This window comes from Cantharellus anzutake (assembly GCF_015039405.1).
Source record: "Cantharellus anzutake strain C23 chromosome Unknown EI90scaffold_115, whole genome shotgun sequence".
Lineage (NCBI taxonomy): Eukaryota > Fungi > Basidiomycota > Agaricomycetes > Cantharellales > Hydnaceae > Cantharellus > Cantharellus anzutake.
The window spans coordinates 191,550-211,909 of NW_024067065.1; the positions used below are offsets into that span (position 1 = coordinate 191,550).

At 49.8% G+C, this 20,360-nt stretch overlaps 8 protein-coding genes across 8 annotated transcripts; 3 read left to right on the forward strand and 5 right to left on the reverse strand.

Moving 5' to 3' along the window:
• The first annotated feature begins 4,194 nt into the window (after positions 1-4,194).
• Positions 4,195-4,704, forward strand: EI90DRAFT_3086000 (uncharacterized protein). The gene is given in 4 exon segments (XM_039062170.1): positions 4,195-4,229; positions 4,270-4,333; positions 4,411-4,586; positions 4,605-4,704. 3 exon segments carry the CDS (start codon positions 4,213-4,215, stop codon positions 4,492-4,494), a joined length of 165 nt encoding a protein of 54 aa, XP_038909236.1. The 5' UTR covers positions 4,195-4,212; the 3' UTR covers positions 4,495-4,586; positions 4,605-4,704.
• EI90DRAFT_222501 (uncharacterized protein) lies at positions 4,506-6,421 on the reverse strand. The gene is made up of 2 exons (XM_039052721.1): positions 4,966-6,421; positions 4,506-4,912 (listed from the first exon to the last, which is right to left on the reverse strand). Exons 1-2 carry the CDS (start codon positions 6,307-6,309, stop codon positions 4,739-4,741), a joined length of 1,518 nt encoding a protein of 505 aa, XP_038909237.1. The 5' UTR covers positions 6,310-6,421; the 3' UTR covers positions 4,506-4,738.
• A 287-nt stretch (positions 6,422-6,708) lies between these two features.
• On the reverse strand, positions 6,709-7,300 carry EI90DRAFT_3086007 (uncharacterized protein; the record flags this gene model as incomplete). Its single annotated transcript, XM_039062171.1, has 2 exons — positions 6,964-7,300; positions 6,709-6,907 (listed from the first exon to the last, which is right to left on the reverse strand). Coding segments are annotated over exons 1-2 (362 nt in total), but the record flags the coding sequence as incomplete, so codon positions are not given.
• A 125-nt stretch (positions 7,301-7,425) lies between these two features.
• EI90DRAFT_3086015 (uncharacterized protein) lies at positions 7,426-7,929 on the reverse strand (the record flags this gene model as incomplete). Its single annotated transcript, XM_039062172.1, is given in 4 exon segments — positions 7,426-7,457; positions 7,475-7,635; positions 7,687-7,743; positions 7,794-7,929. Coding segments are annotated over 4 exon segments (322 nt in total), but the record flags the coding sequence as incomplete, so codon positions are not given.
• Positions 7,930-11,370: 3,441 nt separating this feature from the next.
• On the reverse strand, positions 11,371-11,664 carry EI90DRAFT_3086018 (uncharacterized protein; the record flags this gene model as incomplete). Its single annotated transcript, XM_039062173.1, has 1 exon — positions 11,371-11,664. A coding segment is annotated over one exon (294 nt), but the record flags the coding sequence as incomplete, so codon positions are not given.
• A 3,486-nt stretch (positions 11,665-15,150) lies between these two features.
• EI90DRAFT_3134246 (uncharacterized protein) lies at positions 15,151-15,580 on the forward strand (the record flags this gene model as incomplete). The annotated part of the gene is made up of 2 exons (XM_039064647.1): positions 15,151-15,429; positions 15,482-15,580. 2 exons carry the CDS (start codon positions 15,151-15,153, stop codon positions 15,578-15,580), a joined length of 378 nt encoding a protein of 125 aa, XP_038909241.1.
• Positions 15,581-15,754: 174 nt separating this feature from the next.
• On the reverse strand, positions 15,755-16,569 carry EI90DRAFT_3021493 (uncharacterized protein; the record flags this gene model as incomplete). The annotated part of the gene is given in 5 exon segments (XM_039057663.1): positions 15,755-15,885; positions 15,985-16,083; positions 16,103-16,279; positions 16,319-16,362; positions 16,427-16,569. 5 exon segments carry the CDS (start codon positions 16,567-16,569, stop codon positions 15,755-15,757), a joined length of 594 nt encoding a protein of 197 aa, XP_038909242.1.
• A 1,385-nt stretch (positions 16,570-17,954) lies between these two features.
• On the forward strand, positions 17,955-18,539 carry EI90DRAFT_3134247 (uncharacterized protein; the record flags this gene model as incomplete). The annotated part of the gene is made up of 1 exon (XM_039064648.1): positions 17,955-18,539. The coding sequence occupies one exon, from the start codon at positions 17,955-17,957 to the stop codon at positions 18,537-18,539; it is 585 nt and encodes a 194-aa protein (XP_038909243.1).
• Between the last annotated feature and the right edge of the window lie 1,821 nt (positions 18,540-20,360).

Genomic DNA, 20,360 nt, shown 5'->3' on the forward strand with positions numbered 1-20,360 from the left:
CTCCCTCATTTCAGTTCGCCTCCTCTTCATTATCTCGGAGACCTCCTCCGAGGTTGGCGACCTTGCCTTGTCTGGCATGGTGTGTGGGAGTGTAAACAGCAGAAGTTCTTTTGGAGCTTCCGCGCTCTGGGAGATCCTGCTCTCAGGGCGTATCTTCGCGCCTTCTCGGGCTTTCAGCCTGAGAAGAAGTTGATCTTCACTTTCTGTCCTCCATTCAGATGGAACCTGGAACAAGTCCAGTAGTTTTTCGGATAGCCGACACGGGGGCTCTTCCCTTTGTTTCCCTTTGTCTGCCTTTGGGGCTTGACTTGGGGACGTGAGGGGGGACTCCAGGGGATAGTGGGGCCCTGGAGTTTCCTGCGACTCTATCCGATCAGCTTTTTGGGCTGATCGTTCGGCGCTTACGTGTTTTTCGTGCAAGTCGATCACCTTGTGAGGAGGTGAGGGATCTTCCCCAGCTTGGGTTAGATCGGTGTGTTGTGGAGTTCTGGGGGTATTTGGCCCTGCACTTACTCCACGTAAGTTTCTAAAACCTTCAGGGACCAGCCCTGAGGTGGTTGCTAATGCCGGATCATGTTGATCCTCGTCGTCGTCTGACGACGGCTTTTGGTTTGAATCTCCCATGATGGGAGATTGCGGTTTCTTAATAAACCGCTCATTTCTTTTTAGTGTCGCTGCAGATGCGACCTTGCCCTTGCGGGCATGTTTAGGCACCATAGGTGCTTCCGAGTCAGATGTTACGATTATTGGAGTTGTGGGTTGTGTTGTAAAACACACCTCATGCACTTAAAAAAGTGTGAGGTCTTTGGGTAGCTGTCAGGGCACACCCGCCTGACCTGGCTCCACCCGGCCCAACCTGACCCGGTACCCCACCGGTCCACCCTCCCTTACCTCCTCCCCCTTTCCCTTCTTCCCCCCTCATCCTCCCCTCCTCAGTTTCTCCTTATCTTACTTCTTCTTTATTCTCCCTTTATTCCACATGGACGACTTTCTCTGTATCAATGTACAATTGACCCATCTGCAGCGCGCCCACCACACACCCGGCCCGGGCACCTCGGGTGACCTCCCGCTGTGCCCAGCACGCACGCCTGCACCGGATACCCTCGGGACCTCCCACGGAGACACCCGGGTGGTTACGGCTGTGTGCGAGGGTGACGTGGCACCCGTCATGTGATCCAAGCCGCATGTATATAAACGAACCTGAAGTGGGAACCGAAGAAGTAGCCTTCTTCTCAACCTTCCACTTCAGTCTAAGTGGCCAGGGACCACTGTCCCACATCGGGCCTGTCAGTACGCATGCCCGATCCGCCCCCTGCCAGGCTCTCGGTCCCAGACGCTATACCCGGACCCCTCGACCCCGGACGAGTCCCTGACAGTAGCTCAGCACACAAGGCCATAAGTGATACAAGTTTGTGTATTTTACGGTGGTGTGTAAGCAGTTACCCGGAGGTTCCCGCTTGCCCACGTGACTATATGTATCTAATTTACATGTGGCTCGGGGTTCGGGGCTATTGCCCTGACAGTTTCCCAAAGGAGGAAGAAGGAAGGAAGGAGGATGGGAGTGGGGAATGGCCAGCTGACTGAATAGAAAGGAAGCAGCAGCCCAAATAGGAATGAGGGAGAATAGCGGAACTGAATGGAGCAATGCAATAGTTGCAAGGTCCGATGTAAGTCCAGAAAGTCCAAACTCGGAAGTTAAACTCCGGAATATTGGCAAAGGTAATTAAATGGAATGAGCTAACCAATACAATGGGTATAAGCAGAGGTGGGATCAAAGTCCGAGGTCGGAGCTAAGACTGGAGGTTCCGGAGTTGGGAGCATAGGTGTTGAGGATGAGGTCGGACCCAGAATGTTCTGGAGTCGGACCAAAGGTGGTGTCAGAGCTGGAGGTGGGATAACCTCTTGGAAGTCAGCAAGGAGAAGGTGATGGAAGGGAAGTAGGGCTCCGGAGTCAGTTTCGGAGTTCCGGGAGCCCGGAGCAGAGGTCAGGATTGTATGGATATGACAGTATGTGCAGATATGACACTAACGCTGTACCACTTATGCCACTAGGCACAAATAAGTGACTGGTAACCAAGTAATATATAAACTGTTAAACTTCGCACACACCCGGATATTGACTTCACAACCCTGGATGTGCTCCCTGTCAGAGACCAGGTTGAGACGAGGGAATGTCTCCATGGTGTGTCATATCCATCCCTGGCCATCGACTTCCGGTCCCTCCGATCCCTCTGGTCTACCTCCGCTCCTTCTTCACTAACCTTGGAGCTCCCATATTCCGCAATCCCCTCAGTACCCCTCGATGGTCACCACCCCCTCCTTTCAATTTATTACCTACGCCTCCCTAAGTATGGAGCCCCGAAGACTTCCGGACAGCTCCGACATCCGCTAGCGCACTCCCGCCTCTGCTGGGCAATACACTTGCCTGCCCTGCAGAGCCCACCTTCGGGCCTATCCCTCCTTTCTGTTTCTGGGTTATTGCCTGCCTTTCTGTTAACCCTGTGACCCAACTCGTCAGTAATATTCAGTCGGCTAATGTTTAACCCTGTTAGCTCCGCTCTGTTCGGCTCCACCATTTGCGGACCCACCTTCGCTGTAACCATATATATATCCAACTTGTACATAGGTTACACTTCAGTAATAAAATCGACTAGAGTTACCCCCTTTCGGTTCTGGTAGCCAGTTAGTAAGTTAGGGCACGGATGTGTTACTTGGCACAGCGCTCTTGGCATAAGTCGCTGAGGCCAAAGCCCTCCGCCATGGAGACTTTCCCTCGTCTCAACCTGGTCTCTGACAGTGGCGGAGGGCTTTGGCCTCAGCAACTTATGCCAGGAGTGCTGTGCCAAGTAACACATCCGTGCCCTAACTTACTAAACTGGCAACCAGAACTGAAGGGGGTAAACTCTAGTCGATTTTATTACTGAAGTGTAACCTATGTACAAGTTGAGTATATATATGGTTACAATGAGGGCAGGTCCGCAAATGGCAGAGCCAAGCGGAGCGGAGCTAACGGGGTTAGACATTAGCTGATTGAATATTACTGATGAGTCAGGTTACGGGGTTAACGAAAAGGCAGGTGATAACCCAGAAACAGAAAGGAGGGATAGACCCAAAGGTGGGCTCTGCAGGGCAAGCGAGTGTATTGGCCAGCAGAGGCGGGAGTGCGCTAGCGGACGTCAGAGCTGTCCGGAAGCCTTCGGGGCTCCGTACTTAGGGAGGCATAGGTAATAAATTGAAAGGAGGGGGTGGTGACCATCGAGGGGTACCAAGGGGATTGCGGAATATGGGAGCTCCAAGGTTAGTGAAGGAGCAGAGGTGGATCAGAGGGATTGAAGGGATCAGAAGTCGATGGCTGGGGATGGATATGACACTCCCTTAGTCTCCACGGGTTGGGTTGGGTGCAATGACCACATGCATAAATACTAAAAATTATATTCCGCAACCTATGCACAGCTCATTACAACTTAGCGTGGGAACATCATGTGTTGCAAGTTGTACCAGTCACTCAGAGGCAATGTAAGTTGCAGCTAAACCTCGGAGAAATCATGTGAGCGACTGGGAAGGGACCCCCCCCTTGTTTGCTAGCACTTCACTACCTGTTGTCTCTTCTGTTGGAATACGAGTCACATGATTAGATTGAACCGGAATATCTGAGAATATTCTAGGTGCCTGCGTAAGCGCTGGGCATAGAATGTTATTCAGGAGTATAAATGTGGGTGCTTTGGCACCGTATGTTCTTTAGTTAGTTACAGTTTCTCTTCTCATTTCTATATTACATCTGGGTTGCGAGTGGGTTACGCCGCGTTTACAACATCTTCTTTGTCTCCAAGGTCACGGACTCCAACGATTTCATGGCTAGCGGCAGGCCTAACCTCGTCACTAGTTGCATATGACTTTCGATATGCGTCAATCTCTGCACAAAACTAACTCCGACATCGAATCTGTCGCTGGGTATGCTGGCACGTGAGCACTTTGCTCCACCTCTAACTCTAACTCGATTTCCTTTGCCACTAATGGCTCTCTTTTCGTTTCATCATTCGAGACAAACATGTTTTCTGTAGGCGCGCGCTGAACTCGCATCGCCGGGACTTAACAAATCATTTTCATGTCTCCAATGCATACTTTGCACTGCACTTAAGTATTAAAATTTAGTTAAAAACGTTGCGCGTGCGAAGAACGCACTCTAGTTTTTAAGTGCAAAATAACAAAGCGATGAGTCGAGGCTTTTTGTCCATTTTCAACTGAGGTTATATACATGTACATCGGGAGGAGACAGGAAATTATGCTTCCTATTAAACACCGTAGGCCCAGTCCAGGAAGATTCAGCCAGAGGGTTTGCAGGTGCGGATAGGATTCCAGGTAGAGATGTATTAGCTGCAGCGGTTGCAGATGATGATGCACCTACACGAGGGGTTTTTAATCGCTTTGCTTCAGCCTCAGGGCCTTCATCGCGCACGCGTTTTTTTGAGGGATAAGGAGGGAGAGAAGCGATGACATGCTTCGGGACGACAAAGTATTTAAGGACAGGAGAAGTAACGGGAGTATTCAACTGGGATGAGATAGCGGAAGAGCTGGGCTCAAAGGTCGGGTCAGATGTCTCTGTGGGGTGCACGAGAGAAGAAATGGACAGAGAACCACGGCGGCGCTCCAGAGAAGCCGAGGGCTGCGTCGCAACGGTATTGGCTTTTCGAACACGTTCCTTGTACTTGTGGGGTCGGAGGATCAGTTAGCAATCAAATTATGGGCACGACCAGATGATTGGACCCACCTGTTCCAATTCTGGTAGACCACGCCACTGAGCAATGGCTTCCAAGAATCGAAGAACTGCACGTTCAACAGGCTCAGCCGGATATCGCTTCGAAAGGTCAAGCAAATGCGTGTGAAGGTCGGCCGTATGGTGCACACTGGCAAACTGAGGATATGGATAGTTAGCAAGAGAATCAAGTTCGCCTTGAGGAAACTAACCTCGGAGACACGTTCAGTCATCTCAACCGCCCATTCAGGATCAGTGTCAATGGGGCGTGTGTTTCCCAAACATGTGGTCTGGAATCCATTCGCATAGGAGTTGATAACACTCAACTCTGACTGAGTACCCGGGACGCCAGTAGGAATACCACGCTTGAAGAGAATTTTCGCAGCCTCGGCTAACGTAGGCATGCCATCGGGCTCAAACTGGGCAGCGTAAGCTTCCGAAAGTGACGTGTCAATCGATCCTCGCTTCTGGCTGACTCCATCATCCTCCACGGATTTCACGTCGGATGAGGTCGATCCCGAGCGGGCACGCATTGCGGAAACATTCTTTTCGTCAGGTTTCTCAACAACATCTTCCCAGTCCACACCTACCCCAATACCAAAAAGGATTTCAAGAGCATCGGGCCCCAACCAACCACGTCCCAGGTATCCCTCTAAAGCGGCCCTAGTGACCATACCACTCAGTAAGGCATACCAGATGCGGGTGGGGCGCCCGTCGCCAGTGGTGGAAGGAATGTCAGCAATAGAAGTGGGGTTGGAGGAAGAGGGCTCCGCAGGTATGACAGTCCCGGCCTTCACATCAGCGAATTGCTGCCGCTGCTCACGCATCTCACAACCAAGTTCTCGAGCGACGAAGGCAGATAGCCTAAGGAATCGCGGCAAAAGTGCAGCCATCCGTGTTCCGCTGATGGCGAGTTCCTTTGGTTCGCCCTTGTCGTTAACGTCGTTGAGGACAAACTGAGGAATAGCAGAGCGCAATGGAATGCCGGGGTCCGGCAACCCTGAACCGATCGTGGTCAGGCTTCTTTGAATTAATAGTGTAAGGAGACCATTCTTGTCCGCTGCATAGGCCTCTGCGTGAAGGCACTCAGGTGGACATTCATCAAAATCCGTCAGGTGACTTGCACAAATGGGCCAACACCTTCGAATTCCAGAATTGTACAAATCCCGAGAACGCCCGACAGCTTTGCGCACTCGAGGGCCTCGGCTTGCATGCGACCCCGAAGATGATGAAGCAAAGGGCGGGCTAGAAACGGAGTGGGATGCCGATGCCGACTCGGGTCCCCTTGCAGATAGACTGTTCAATGATCCAAGCGCCCATGGAGACTCCATACCGGCCCCACGAGGAATCGAGGAAAAAATAGATCGCGCTGGAGGTCCACCCGACTTCGATTCCGGGGCAAGGCTGGACTTGACCCTAGTTTGCTGAAAGGACGAGATCGGGGTGAGGGGGGCGAGGGAAATGGGAACGCCTGGCGACGGTTCAAAATCCATTTGGGCCCAGCGCAATTCAGTGGAGGAAGCGGTGCCGCTGGCTACGATTGATGCAATGGACATGGGCGACAAATCACTTGACAACCCTGAAAGCACGTTCTCTGGTTGCTCATCGGGGCCAAAAAGGTGCTGATCGCGTGCGAACAGGTCGTTGACAAGAGCAGAAAGCACAATTCTGATCCTAACCCCATTTGGTAACACCCCCGGAACTCCAGGATTCACTTCGTGAGTGTGACGAGAACCAACGGACCGCTGGGTGAGTAAGGAAGTAAGAACCTATAGGAGACATCAACATGGGGTGGAAAGACATGCAGGGGAAAATGAATGGCGAACCTTCTCCATTCCTTCTGCGTTCGCCCTTTGAACTTTCGCGGTCTCAATGTCCACATTTGGTACATACCGGTTCGCATCAGCACTGAGGCCTTTATACCGGTCGTCCCCGGTTAACCCAAAAAGTAGCTCGCGAGCAAGTTCATCATCAGTTTCAGTGACGTCCTTTTCGGTTGGACCTTCTGGGGACCCAGTCTGCATTCCCAGCTCAGATCTGACCTGGAATACCAGCGCCTCTCATGTGAGCGCTACGGTTGATTTTACCAACAGGCAGCTTCATCTAACCTGGTTGAAACGAGTGCGTGAATGCAGCCATAACATATGATCAAGACTGGGAATGTTGCGTCAGTAACGGGCGTCTGGGATGTGTGATCTCAAAACAAATACATCAAAGTCTGGACTGTCTTCTCCTTTGGAGGTATGCTATGAAGATGGTGGGCATGTTTGTGCGCTGGGGCTTTGTAGGTGAAGATGTTTGGGGATGGAGGGGTCTGTTCTGGCTTTACTGGGTTTGGGTGAGGGATTGTAAAAGATGGCTTGGCTTGGGGTCTGGAGGTAGTAGGCTGCTGCAAATGGGGTACTGCTGGAACGACAAAGAAGGGAGACTTGGATGACGATGTAGGAAGGGTGATGCTTTGAAGTGATGGTAAAGCGTGCTGAGTGGACGAGGGTTGTTGTTGTTGTTGTTGGACTTGCATAGTCCAGGGGAACTTCCGGGAACGATTACTGGGCCTCTGGATGGTACGTTGTCAATACTGGCGGCGTCGCTGAGCGCTTTTTGAGAGAGGGACGGGACGGGAATTGTTGAGGTCGCCTGATAACTTGGATGGATGGATGGATGTATTCATTCTAATCGGTTCCGACCAACTAAGTGGACACGGCCCACGATGCAACGTGGGCCAGCGCAAAATGGGATTGCAAGAAAAGAAATGCAACGGCCAAGGGCGAGCCGGTACAATAAGATGATAACGAGATAATAGTACCAGTCACAAAGGTGGAGTTGGGGAAGGTGGAGGGTAGGCAGAAGAGAGAGCAGCGCAAGCGAGGTTGGAGCAAGAGCTGACAGCAAGCAATCACGATAAAGAAATCAAGGGAGAAAGATATGCTTACAGAGAACAGTAAGAAGGAAGCGGAAAAGCAATTACTACGCAATAACCAGAGGGGGTACTGGCAAGCGAGCGTGAGTTACAAGCCCTGCTGCGCTGGGGGAAACATACCAGTAACTCCGAGCACAAGCGCGAAGGCAAGCGAGCAGGTGGGGGAAAGGAGCAAACCTCCCCCTTCCTCAGCAACTTAACCTCAGCCATGCTAGAGGCAAGTTAGGACCCGGGCAGTTGGTCACCCATCACGATCATCAGCACTGCGGCAGTGCAGAACGAGACGGACTGCTCCAGGTCGCACGTGCCCGGCCCTGATTAGTCCCGTGAAATAGGATAACTGATGGACGCCGCCTGAAGTGGCAATACCCGCTACTCCCACATCGACACAGCATCGCAGCCCACTTAGAAGTCACTCTGGAGCCATCTTTGCGCGCTGTGGTACTAGGTGGTACTACAAATGTGAAATATCGTTAAGTTTTAAATCAGGACCGCACCCCCAGTCTGCATATACAACCCCACTGACATTATGAACCTGAATTGAACGCCACAGCAGTATAACACTCCAAGACTGGCGAAGGAGTTTATGTGATATTATTTGGTTTCGGTGAGTAAATACAAGCAAAATGTCATGACAGTGTTTGAGAGAGGGAGGTGATTGGTTTGTCAACAGCAAGGAGAGCAATGCAGACAGTGTGTAAAAGTGTGTGCAAAACCTGAGAGGACAGGAAGGTAGTCAAAAAGAAGATGGAAAAACAAATCACAAGAGGGATATTGGGAGCGGTGCACAACACATGCACCTTGAGTAACAATCGCCGGTCAGGGCATGGTGTAGGAGCAAATTCCATTGATCGTTGATTGACAATGAAAAATCATATAGGCTGTGACCGATCGCTTCTTTGGTTAGATGAAAATCGCAATCAGCTTCAGTGGTAAGGAGTTTAAATGGCCAGGGGCCACTTAAAAAGGCTCGGTGTGGAGAGGACGCCATAGTGTGGAGCAAGAGTTTGGGCAGGAAGGAAGTGCAGCAGGAGGGTTGGAGGATTTGGGCAGGAAAGAGTGGGAGGGTGGAGGTTTGGGTGTAGGGCCAAGTGGTGAGTTAGGATCCACAGCGGTGAGGGACAACTTGGGTTAGCTTGGTAAGCAAGTTGAGGTAATTGTCAGAGACCAGATTCGAGACGAAGGAATGTCTCCGTAACGGAGGGCTTCGGCCTCAGCGACTTCTGCCAAGAGCACTGTGCCTAGTGACACATCCGTGCCCTAACTTACTGACTGGCAATTAGAACCTAGGGGGGTAACTCTAGTTGATTTTACTACTGGGGCATAACCTATGTACAAGTGGGATATATATATGGTTACAGCGGGGACGGGTCCGCAATTGGCAGAGCCGAACGGAGCGGAGCTAACGGGGTTTAAACATTAGCCGACTGAATATTACCGACGAGTCGGTTCGCAGGGTTAGCGGAAAGGCAGGCATTAACCCAGAAACGGAAAGGAGGGATAGGCCCGAAGGTGGGCTCTGCAGGGCAGGCGAGTGTATTGCCCAGCGGAGGTGGGGGTGCGCTAGCGGACGTCGGAGCTGTCCGGAAGTCCTCGGGGCTCCATACTTAGGGAGGCATAGGTAATAAATTGGAATGAGGGGGTGGTGACCATCGAGGGGTACCAAGAGGATTGCGGAATACGGGGGCTCCGAGGTTAGTGAGGGAGGAATGGAGTTGGACCGGAGGGATCGGAGGAACCGGAAGTCGATGGCCAGGGATGGATATGACAGTAATCTGGAATGTCAGAAAGCTGAGGTAAAAAAGGGAATAACCAATAACGGTGCTCAGGTATTCAGTTTGTGCACGCAAGACCCGCTACAGAGTAGCGGGAATATTAAACTGGAATTAAAGTACATATCTGTGAGCAAACCTAAAACATTCCCCCAGTACATCCCGCAAAAAATCACGTGTTTGACAAATATGAAAATGATGATATTTTTTGAATCTGTCATATCCATCCCTGGCCATCGACTTCCAGTCCCTCCGATCCCTCCAGTCTACCTCCGCTCCTTCTTCACTAACCTTGGAGCTCCCATATTCCGCAATCCTCTCGGTACCCCTCGATGGTCACCACCCCCTCATTCCAATTTATTACCTACGCCTCCCTAAGTACGGAGCCCCGAGGACTTCCGGACAGCTCCGACGTCCGCTAGCGCACCCCCGCCTCCGCTGGGCAATACACTCACCTGCCCTGCAGAGCCCACCTTCGGGCCTATCCCTCCTTTCCATTTCTGGGTTATCACCTGCCTTTCTGTTAACCCCATGACCCGACTCGTTGGTAATATTCAGTCGGCTAATGTTTAACCCCGTTAGCTCCGCTCCATTCGGCTCCGCCATTTGCGGACCTGTCTTCGCTGTAACCATATATATATCCAACTTGTACATAGGTTACACTTCAGTAATAAAATCGACTAGAGTTATCCCCCTTCAGTTCTGGTTGCCAGTTAGTAAGTTAGGGCACGGACGTGTTACTAGGCACAGCGCTCTTGGCATAAGTCACTGAGGCTGAAGCCCTCTGCCACGAAGACTTTCCTTCGTCTCGAACCTGGTCTCTGACAGAATCTGCCAATTACAACATTGCAACATGAAGGAAATGAATAGGATGCAAGCATGAAGATGCATGGGCAGGTGCCCAGGTGCCTTGGGGCATTTAAGGGAAGGGAAAAGAAAGTTGCGTACAGTAAGAAGAAAATAGTGGATGAAGATTGCTGAGGCCAGAATAACTATTCATATAGATGAATTGGTTTGGGGTATAGAAAACCATAGGATGAGGCCGCAATAGGGCCAGGGTCGGACCAGATGAGAGTAGACCACTAAATAGAATTGTCAGCACAAATATATGTAAATACATGTTTTGAGGTTGATTTCCAACATGGGGTTCCTAGTGATGGTGGTTTGGCTTAGTGGCTACTGCTGTCTTCTCTTCAATTCTGTGTTTAGAGGATTCTGGTTCAAATCCTATGTGTTACTGTCTCTTTTTTTTTGTTTCTCCCTTAGAAAACTTTTAAGATGAAAACTTCCAAAAGGGGTGATCAATGTGTACATTGGGCAGCTGCTTTTGACTTCGTGATCAACCCCGGATCTGTGGCTAAAATTAACCCTTTATATATTACTTTTAAGGCCGAGTACATGTGAGGTCTACTTGGTCTAGTGGGTTATAGCGCTGTTTATAGACCCCTCTGCTTGTGCAGGTTTGATTCATTCTTGGTGGGGTTTTTTTGGCCAGAGTTACAAGGACGACTTCAATGTATATAAAATAGCGATAAGCAATGCTACACTAACTACACTAAACAAACCCAATGCTGAGCATGTTCTACAATACACAAGCGTTGTGATGGTAATTAATAATCTTGGTTTTGTAATTGGGTTGGGTTGGGTGAAATGAATAATTATTACATAATAACGTCACATGTAGGCAATGGACCATCATTTTTTGTTCAGCCCTGATCATGTGTATATTTCCTTTTGCACTCATCTCAGGGGGGTTTTGTAGGTTTTCTATTTTTGAACTATTTTTGCTTTCGGCACATGATCTTTGCAGGACGTACTGGGGAATGTTTTAGGGTTAGTCGTATCTGTGCCTATCGGCATATGCCATACTATAATGACGCAGGTGGAAAATGTTTGGAAAGTAGTAGGTGGAGAGGAGTTAAGTGTCAATGGGTGGATGAGACATTGAGTATCAGGTGGTATGGAAAGTAAAGCGGAGTGAAGAAATAACACATAAGGACGTGCATCCCCTGCACTGGAAAATAGTAACAAATGATGTGGAGAAATGTAAAGCATAGTGAAGAAATAGTGCATAGAAGAGACACATGATCCCCAGTGCAGGGGGTGCACGATTTGCTGCTGTAAGCCCAGAAAGGTGATGAAGAAAGTGGGGTGTGTGGGCACAGTTCTTGCAGGTGAATTGGGTGAAGGCTCCATGTGTTGTTGGATTGATACCCAGGCCTAGGGTTTGGTTATGTCTTGGTTGGCTGTTCAGTGTGACAGCAGCTCTTGTGGGTGGGTTGAGGTGAAGCGTGTTCTTGTGAGATTGCATCTTGGTTGGCCGTTCAGTGTTTAGGATGGCAGCCGAGGGTGTTAAGTGGCTTCCAGCTCATGTGTTCAATAAAGACATGCGGTGGAGGGGCTGTCGGTTGAAGGGGTAGTGGAGAGAAATGAAAGTTTTGCGGTGATGGCAGCCTGGCGTCACCACTATCACACCTCATCACTCTAAGAGGTAGTGGAGAAAGTGAGAAGGAAGTGAGTTGGGGTGATGGCCCTCCTGGTGCTACCACTATCACGCCCCATGATCCCAAGAGGTAGTGGAGAAAGAAGGAAGAAGGGTGTTGGGGTGATGGCAGGACTTGAACCTGCACTCCTCCAGCCTGCCCATGGACTTATGGAGGCTACCATTGGCGCTACCACTATTGCACCTCACCATCCCAAAAGGTAGTGGAGAAGAGAAGAATAAGGAAGGGTTGGGGTGACGGTGGGACTTGAACCCACAGTCCTCTGGCCAGTCCCGTCTGGGCTTACGGAGGTCACCATTGGCGTTGCCACTATCGCGCTCGTCATCCCAAAAAGGTAGTGGTAAGAAGGAAAAGGAAGGGTTGGCTTGATGGCAGGACATGCACCTGTGCTCTTGCATCTCTCCAGCCAGTGCGGCTCTGGGCTTATGGGGTTGTGGTTGATTGGCATTACCATGGTGGCCACGTCATCCTCCCTTCAGATGTTAGAGGCTTAATTAGTTTTAAACAGGGGCACCATGTGAAGGTTTAGGCCCGTGCTGGGTGTTCACTGTGGTAGCAGAACTCCCCCTCGACTGACATCCATCGTTGAGGCCCTGCCTGATAACTTGCAGTGTTGGACCATGGTCACAAGCAGTCACGTGGTCAGACATTGACTGGTCAAATTCATGTCAGACATGTCACTAGAGTGCATGCTTCACATCGCAACGACCTGCATAGCATAGAATGAAGGATGTGTCAGAGACCAGGTTCGAGATGAAGGAAAGTCTCCATGGCAGAGGGCTTCGGCCTCAGCGACTTATGCCAAGAGCACTGTGCCTAGTAACACGTCTGTGCCCTAACTTACTAACTGGCAACCAGAACTGAAGGGGGATAACTCTAGTCGATTTTATTACTGAAGTGTAACCTATGTACAAGTTGGATATATATATGGTTACAGCAAAGACAGGTCCGCAAATGGCAGAGCCAAACGGAGCGGAGCTAACAGGGTTAAACATTAGCCGACTGAATATTACCGACGAGTCGGGTCACGGGGTTAACGGAAAGGCAGGCGATAACCCAGAAACGGAAAGGAGGGATAGGCCCGAAGGTGGGCTCTGCAGGGCAGGCAAGTGTATTGCCCAGTGGAGGCAGGAGTGCACTAGTGGATGTCGGAGCTGTCCGGAAGTCTTCGGGGCTCCGTACTTGGGGAGGCATAGGTAATAAATTGAAAGGAGGGGGTGGTGACCATCAAGGGGTACCGAGAGGATTGCGGAATATGGGAGCTCTGAGGTTAGTGAAGAAGGAGCGGAGGTAGACTGGAGGGATCGGAGGGACTGGAAGTCGATGGCCGGGGATGGATATGACAGGATGGCGCAGAAGTGCATTGAATGATATGTACAGTGAAGAAATGGTACATCAGAGGAATCAGCATTGGAAGTTACAGCCCGATGCCACTGGTGGTCACCAGACCGTACATTCATGCTTTGAGAGCTTTGGGAAGGAGGAGCTTTTGGGGCAATCGACGGTGAACATAATGTTGCTTTGGGTCTTTGTTTTCATGCTTTGACTACTGCTTGCATTTCACTTCAGTGGTGTAGAACTAACATTAGATGTATATAAGGACAGGACTTGCATTGAGAGCCGATACATCACTAATCGACGTATAGTGCTGCTTAGATTAGCAGGAAGTTATGTACAATGAAATTAAGTGGGAATACTGTACTAGCACAACCAACAACCGGTAATGCATAACGTGAGGGTCTTGGATTGAATTGAAAATTAATACAACTGAAAGCCTCCGGCAACTCCCGGAGGCCGTGGGAACCAGTTGTTGGTCATGCTAGTACAGTATTGGTCAGTGAGGTTATGGAGAATTGGCAATAGTGGAGGACCTTGGAATTCAGTCCTGGGCAAAAAATTTGCAGGACCCAGGAATTGTGATTAGATAGGCAGATACAGTTGAAACCATGATAGGCCATACCTGAGATAACCCATAACCTGCGATAACCCATAGGGATTTCTGGGAACCACTACAGTTCCTATCAAAAACCAGACCCTAACCCATGAACCTGCCATCCCCCATGTTATAAAAATGGGGCCTAATTGGCCCATTTCTATAGTGTCCGGGTGCAGGGAGTGGCCATGACATCGAAATAGTGTTACAGGAATGGGTTCCGGGGAACCCAACCTGAACCGTTCGGCTCACTAATGGAGGTGGCTGCATAGCCATCAGAGGGAGAGCGGAATGGGATGAGTGTCTGGAAGTACAACCTGTGGGTTGGCCAATGGTAACTTGGCGCTCCTGGGAGCGTACTGGTAGCGAGTATCCAGTGGAAGTGGAGGTAAGACTAGGAAGGTCTGGGTTGGTCTCAATAGGAGAACCGCAAGGTGTGCTAGGCGACACAGGCTCCAGCTGAGCAGCGAGGGGAAATGAGAGAAGAAAGCTGGTCTTCCTGCTCGCTACTCAGGGTGTAATATACTGTAGCCCACACACACAACTAATCTACGAGGCACTGTACATACCAACAATCAATGATCCAGGTTTGTCTGGCTGTGTTGGATCATGGATCATGGAACATGGATCTTGAGTGGGATCAGATCATAAGGCTGTACAGGGATCATGGATCATGGAATCTGGGTGATCATAGATCATGGAATCAGATCATGATGGTAAGTAGGCTGGAAGTGGCCGGAAGTGGGTGTACTCTGACAAAAAGCATGGCTTTGCAGGGATGACCAAAGCAATCAAATGAGAGGGTGAGTGCAAGAGACCAAGTAGCAAGGTGACATTGCTGGAGGTGGGAAAAATGCTAAGGAATTCCAGACTCGAAAGTGACCTTGCAAGGTAACTCCTCTATGGTGCTCTCCTCACCTACCATCATAATTCTCCTCGTTTCCAGCATTCCAATGATACCTCATTCATCCCAATTGGTCCAGTAGTTCATGAGATATTCATTGACAGGTGCTGTTGAGAGCACGTGAGGTTCAACACCATGTCGAATCATCCATATACTAAGGCTCTGTTCAGTAGAAAGAAACCTGTTTCTTTTTGTTTCTTCATTCAAAAGGTGACTGATTCTTTCTTGTTTCTTCTGCCACTTTCATCAAGAAATGAGAAGAAACTGATGAGTGTTCAGCATGCCGGTTTCTTTGTCATTTCTTGCTACAGCTTTTTTCTTATAAACCTCACATGTAAATTAAGTGTGAATTATTGTTACAAGTATGGATGCTGATCTTGGCAACACAGACCCATCCCTTGATAACAAACGACGTCGTACACCCCAGGCCAAGAGGGAATCCACAAACCCACCTTCTGAGCATGCTGTTTGGAAATTGCATGAGGAAGCGGAGCTTGTCCACTCCCTTCTTGAAGTTAAGCGTGCAGGTGGCACCTTGAATATCGGGTTCAAAGACAAGGTTTGGAACTCAGTTTCCGCACACTTAACTGAGGAATGTGGGACTGTGTTCAAGCCGAGTGCTTGTAAGAATAAGTATGGCAAGGTGAGTATGAGATGAGTGACTAATCAGACCACTGACTATATCTCTGCCATAGTTAAAACAGATATACTGGGCCATCAAAAGACTTTCAGAGCAGTCAGGATTTCCGTGGAGCAATGAGAATGGTGCCAATAGAGTGATAAGTTTTTGTTGATACTTGATGCGATGTTGTTTGATATTGCTAGTCTTGCATGTGGCCATTATCATATATGATGGCATTTTAAAAAATAACGGTATAGGTACATATGGGATGCCCTGACACAAGCAGTTTCTTTCTTTCTACTGAACAGAGCCTAAGGATGTTCCATTTGGGATGATACTCCTGGGATTAGGAGGGTGGGTTGACATCACCAGAATGAACAGGTTTCAATGGTATTTGAGGCGATGAATTGTGGGGCGAAGTGCTCGCCTGCAACTGGGCGGCTTTGTCTTGGCATAAGGTACGGTCGAAATCCCTGTCTACGTAGGCAAGTACATAGCAGGACGCGAGGTCGCTCACAGAGACGAGCAACGCCGGGCTGCCAGCTCGAGCATGGTGCGCACCGTTGGACCACTCACGAAAACCGCCAAACTGCACCGTCTCCATCAATGCCAAGGCCCGAACCGACGAGCCACGCAGCACGAAATTCCACCAGAGCCCAAAGAGGCTGTCAATGTCTATGGGAATCGCACATACACATTCCGCCGTTGCTCGAAAACCACGAATTTTCGTTAGTTTCGCCACGAAATATGATGGAGTGTTTGCAATCGGTTTCTCCTCGCTTTCCTGGCACTGGTGTCGAGCCCTGCGCTGCATTGGTAATCTTGCTTTGATGATGGTTCGACGGCATCAGTGCTGGGTAACCCAACAAGCCTACAGTCGAAGTTAAACAGCGCGAAAAATCTGTTTTACAAAAATTCACAGCAACACGAGCGAGGCCTGCAGCGTGCAAACGGCTGGGTCACAGAGATGTTGTCAGCGTAACATGGAATGTATAGCACAACACCATCCGGTGCTCACGGATGCCCACTGAGTGAAAGAAGCCATAACACTTCATGCAGCTCAGGCATCTCGTTTGGTTTCGTGCCACCAATCGGCCCACGGAACAGGTTGCCATGGTCGTTGGGCAAACTCATATCCCGGCACAACGCAAAAATATTCATGGTCAGAAATCGTACTAGTGTGATTGGGCTGGGAGAATGGATCTATTTCTGCAGGTGCGGTCTTCCTGGCGTGAGAGATCAGTTTGAGATGATGGTAATCGGCATCCTCGCACCTCGGTGCAAGCCGATTGAGTCATTTATTGTGATGTCAGCATTCATCGGCAGGCCTCCAGCCCTCTGTGATGATTATTTGGTGAAGTTGGCACAGTTTGAATGGCCGTCACAACGGCTGTTGCCGGTTTTCCGAGAACAGTTGCCCATGGCCACTTCCATCACTCTTACTTGCTTGGCGGTTGACCATGGAAGAAACCACCTCGCTGCCGTGTTTTTTCTCTGAATGTGTCGCCTCGCGAATCTGTTGACTTCCTTTGCGACACTATGAAGTTTAAATTAGCCCACCAACCGGATCATCTGGATGCAAACCAGCTGGTTTTGTGGAAGCTCTCAGCATGCGATATGATTCCGCTAAGCCACAGCCAAGGCAAGACTGAACATTGGGTTGCAGCATCTTCGCCTGCATGCCCAATGAACCTCCATGAATCCGAGTCCCCACTTATAGCCTGGTTTGACGGTTGTGTGTACCTGTAAACTATGTCAATCAAGCTTGCAACGTATCAAGATTCAATATTGTATCCTAGTCGCCCATGGCTGGAGTACACATACAGCTCGCATCGCTGCATACCGGTGCCAACCGGCTGTGGCTTGCTTTTACCACAAGTTACACGCTACTTGGATTATATATATAAGCCGTATGCTTATCCATAGGCCACGCCCGTGTCTTGCCGGCTGCGATCCTCATCTTCCTGACTTTTCGACAGGATGAACCATCAGGTATGGATTGGGTTTGGTGACTGTTCATGACTGACTTGCCTTCGTAGTTCCGTTCCGCTATCAAACGAATGTTTCGCTCCCAACCATCCATCGTGAATGATAAAGTCAGATCTAATGCTTGATAGGCTATTCCTCACGCAGTGGACCCAACCTTTCGTTCAAAGTTTCCCTTTGAGATTTGGGAGAATATATCACTCGCAAAGCAGATCTTTGCGCCATGACACGCATCAGCAGGAACTGGAAAGCGGTCGCTGAACGTGCGATGTATCGCATTGTTTCACTTGAGGACGATACAATCGCACTGGGTTTCTTCCAATCAGTCATCACTCGGCCAATTGCGGGGATCGTTTGTGTGGTCACTATTCATTGACCTGCCCGCTCATAATTTCCGGTTGGACCTTCCGAGAAATGTACGCCAGAAGAAGACACCGAGGCTTCTTCTGCACGGAGCCTGCACTGACAATTTGAGAACCGTTGATAAGACTTGGGATTTGGGATTGCTCTCAAGGGTATTGACGCTCTGTCCCAACATCTTACAATTACGGCTTAGCATCATGCCAAGACTGCACAAAGCTTTCACACCACCCCACCGAAAATATACAAGACCCCTTCAACGTCTCCAGATTTCTCCAAGAAGTCGCGGCGAAGCGAAGCCCATGGCAATGCCCAGCTTAGGGCTGACTGGCCCATGCGAGGTTGTTAAAGCCCTAGTCCCAGGCAGACCGGTACGAGATGTCAGACTGATATGGTGTGAAGAGGATGGGAAACTTCTCGGGGCATTGACCACGCTCGGGCAGTCGACCAGTCCAGTTTCCATGCTTACAATCCAATCTGTGGACCTACTGGATGAAAAGGCCATCGTTTTCACTGGACATGACCTTCCGTGCCTTGAATACCTCAGCATCGTTTCCCCTTATTTCCAGCTTCCGGACGACGACGTTGTGATGGTCCTCCAACGGAGCCTTGAAGGACTTCCGTGCCTGAAAGAGCTCAAGATAATGGTCCCGTATTTGCCAAACGAGAAATGGCGATCTTTCATATCAACTTGTGAGACGCCGATCGTGGTTCTTGGATGGAAAGTAGAGATACGCAGGGACATAGATGGGTGGGTGTCTTACGCGAGTGATGACGAGCACTAGCACCTAGAGGTCAGACTTCCTTTTCTCTTTTCTTTGTATGACGAAGTCAGCGGATCGGTCGATGAAAGTGTGGGCATGCAAAAGAGGAAGTTGATTGTAATTAACTTCATTATTTCAGACACTTTTCCACAAACTCCGAATTAGATCAAAAGATCGACACGAGTTCAGCGTGTTTTGTCGGTCATGTCCAGATCCTTGCCGGCTGCTCAGAACACTGGGAACCAGTTTGTGACTGTGCTGTACTTTGCAGCTACTCAATCCGCAACAGGTCTCCACACCGAGATGATTCCTTTCCCAGATACTTCACTCACGCTTGGTCAGCTCGCTCGTCTTCCAGCGGAACGTCACCCTGCTCTACAGGATGTCTTGAACGAGAGTTCGTGGAGTGTGGATGCTGAGATGAACGGGATGTGAATGAAGTTTACTTCAAGGGTGAAGAAGTCGCTGTCATTTGCCCAGTATCTGGTGGTTAGCGTAGGCACCCTTCGCAATTAATTTCGACATGCTCGCCCAAATGCTATGCCATTGACCGATTATAATTAACTCCAGCGTACCTGAGGCTGTGACATTGACCTGACCAACACTCGACGCCCACACCCCTGAAAGTGCAATGTTGTCATCAAACTCTTACTCATGATCCTCCATCACTATCCACCACCCTTGGTCGTCCCCATCGCTAGGTGTCCTACTGTACGCTCTTCCAGAAATCGACCCAAGGAACGGGCGCCATGCTGCACCACCCAAGGGAACAGGGGAGCGCGATCGACCCGGAGCACGCAGAAGAGGCGGAGGTTCATAAACACTGTAGGTACATAGCCATCCAGTACAGCCGATAATCCTGACACCACAAGCCAGCGGACTCCGTCACCCTGCCACACCAACCAGGCACCCTTACCATGTATTGCCGATCCCCTCAGGTTGTGGTGTCGTGGGACTGCCGCACTGCCACATATCAACGCAACAACCTTCTCCGTGCGCTCTTATGCATGGTGCTACACATGGTCCGATCTGGGCCCCGACAACTCGCGTATGGTAACAGCAAATCGTCTATGGAATCAAATCGGCAAAAACCACATACAGCTCAGACCCGAATCCGGGGACAGGCAATGGCGCAAATGCAGAAAAAAGACCATCATTAGGAAGCAGGGGAATCATGGGAAACAGAATAGAATAAGGAATTGATCGGAGTCGATCAACCGTACTAGTACTACTAGAATGGGTGGATATCTGGTTAAAGGGAAAAGAAAAGAAAAGCAAGCTAGTTACGATATACCGGTCAGAATATCAGTCCACTTTTGGCGCTAGACGGATTTAAGGAAAAGGGAAACAGACAAAACTTGTAGCTGACAGCGAAGCCCCAAGGTGGGGGTAGATTGAGAAGAACAGAGACAATAATGGGACGGGGAAGAGTGTGAATGTGCTACAATAATGTATGGGACGAGGGTCGAGAGAAAGATGAACGCATGAAACCCAAAACAAACTAGGCGGAGCGAAAGGCGTACAGAGCGCATAGTCTCAAACCGGAGAACACCAATGAGGAACTCAAATTAAGGGAGGGGTATGTATAAGAAATAAATTGCGAGATTCTAAAAGTTCGACAGAAACGCCCAAAATAGCCAATGCCTTTACGAGTTCTTTCCTGGCTGTATCAAGATCATCATAATCAAGCGCATTAATAGCGTACTTCGCAGCCTTCTTAGCTTTCGCCGTATCCTCAGGGGAGATGGCATCAGGAAGAGGGGGAGCAGAGTGACGCAGGTACGGCATTGGTGGGTAATGAGATGACACGGGAGGTAGAGCAGGAGTGGGGGCGATGGATGG

Excerpts from the sequence above, each read along its gene's own strand:
- EI90DRAFT_3086000 (XM_039062170.1), top strand. Across the intron at positions 4,334-4,410 it reads CAGGAAGATTCAGCCAGAGG|GGGTTTTTAATCGCTTTGCT; the intron begins GTTTGCAGGTGC and ends CACCTACACGAG.
- EI90DRAFT_222501 (XM_039052721.1), bottom strand. The coding sequence starts at position 6,309 with ATGTCCATTGCATCAATCGTAGCCAGCGGCACCGCTTCCTCCACTGAA. Across the intron at positions 4,913-4,965 it reads TGACTGAACGTGTCTCCGAG|TTTGCCAGTGTGCACCATAC; the intron begins GTTAGTTTCCTC and ends CCATATCCTCAG.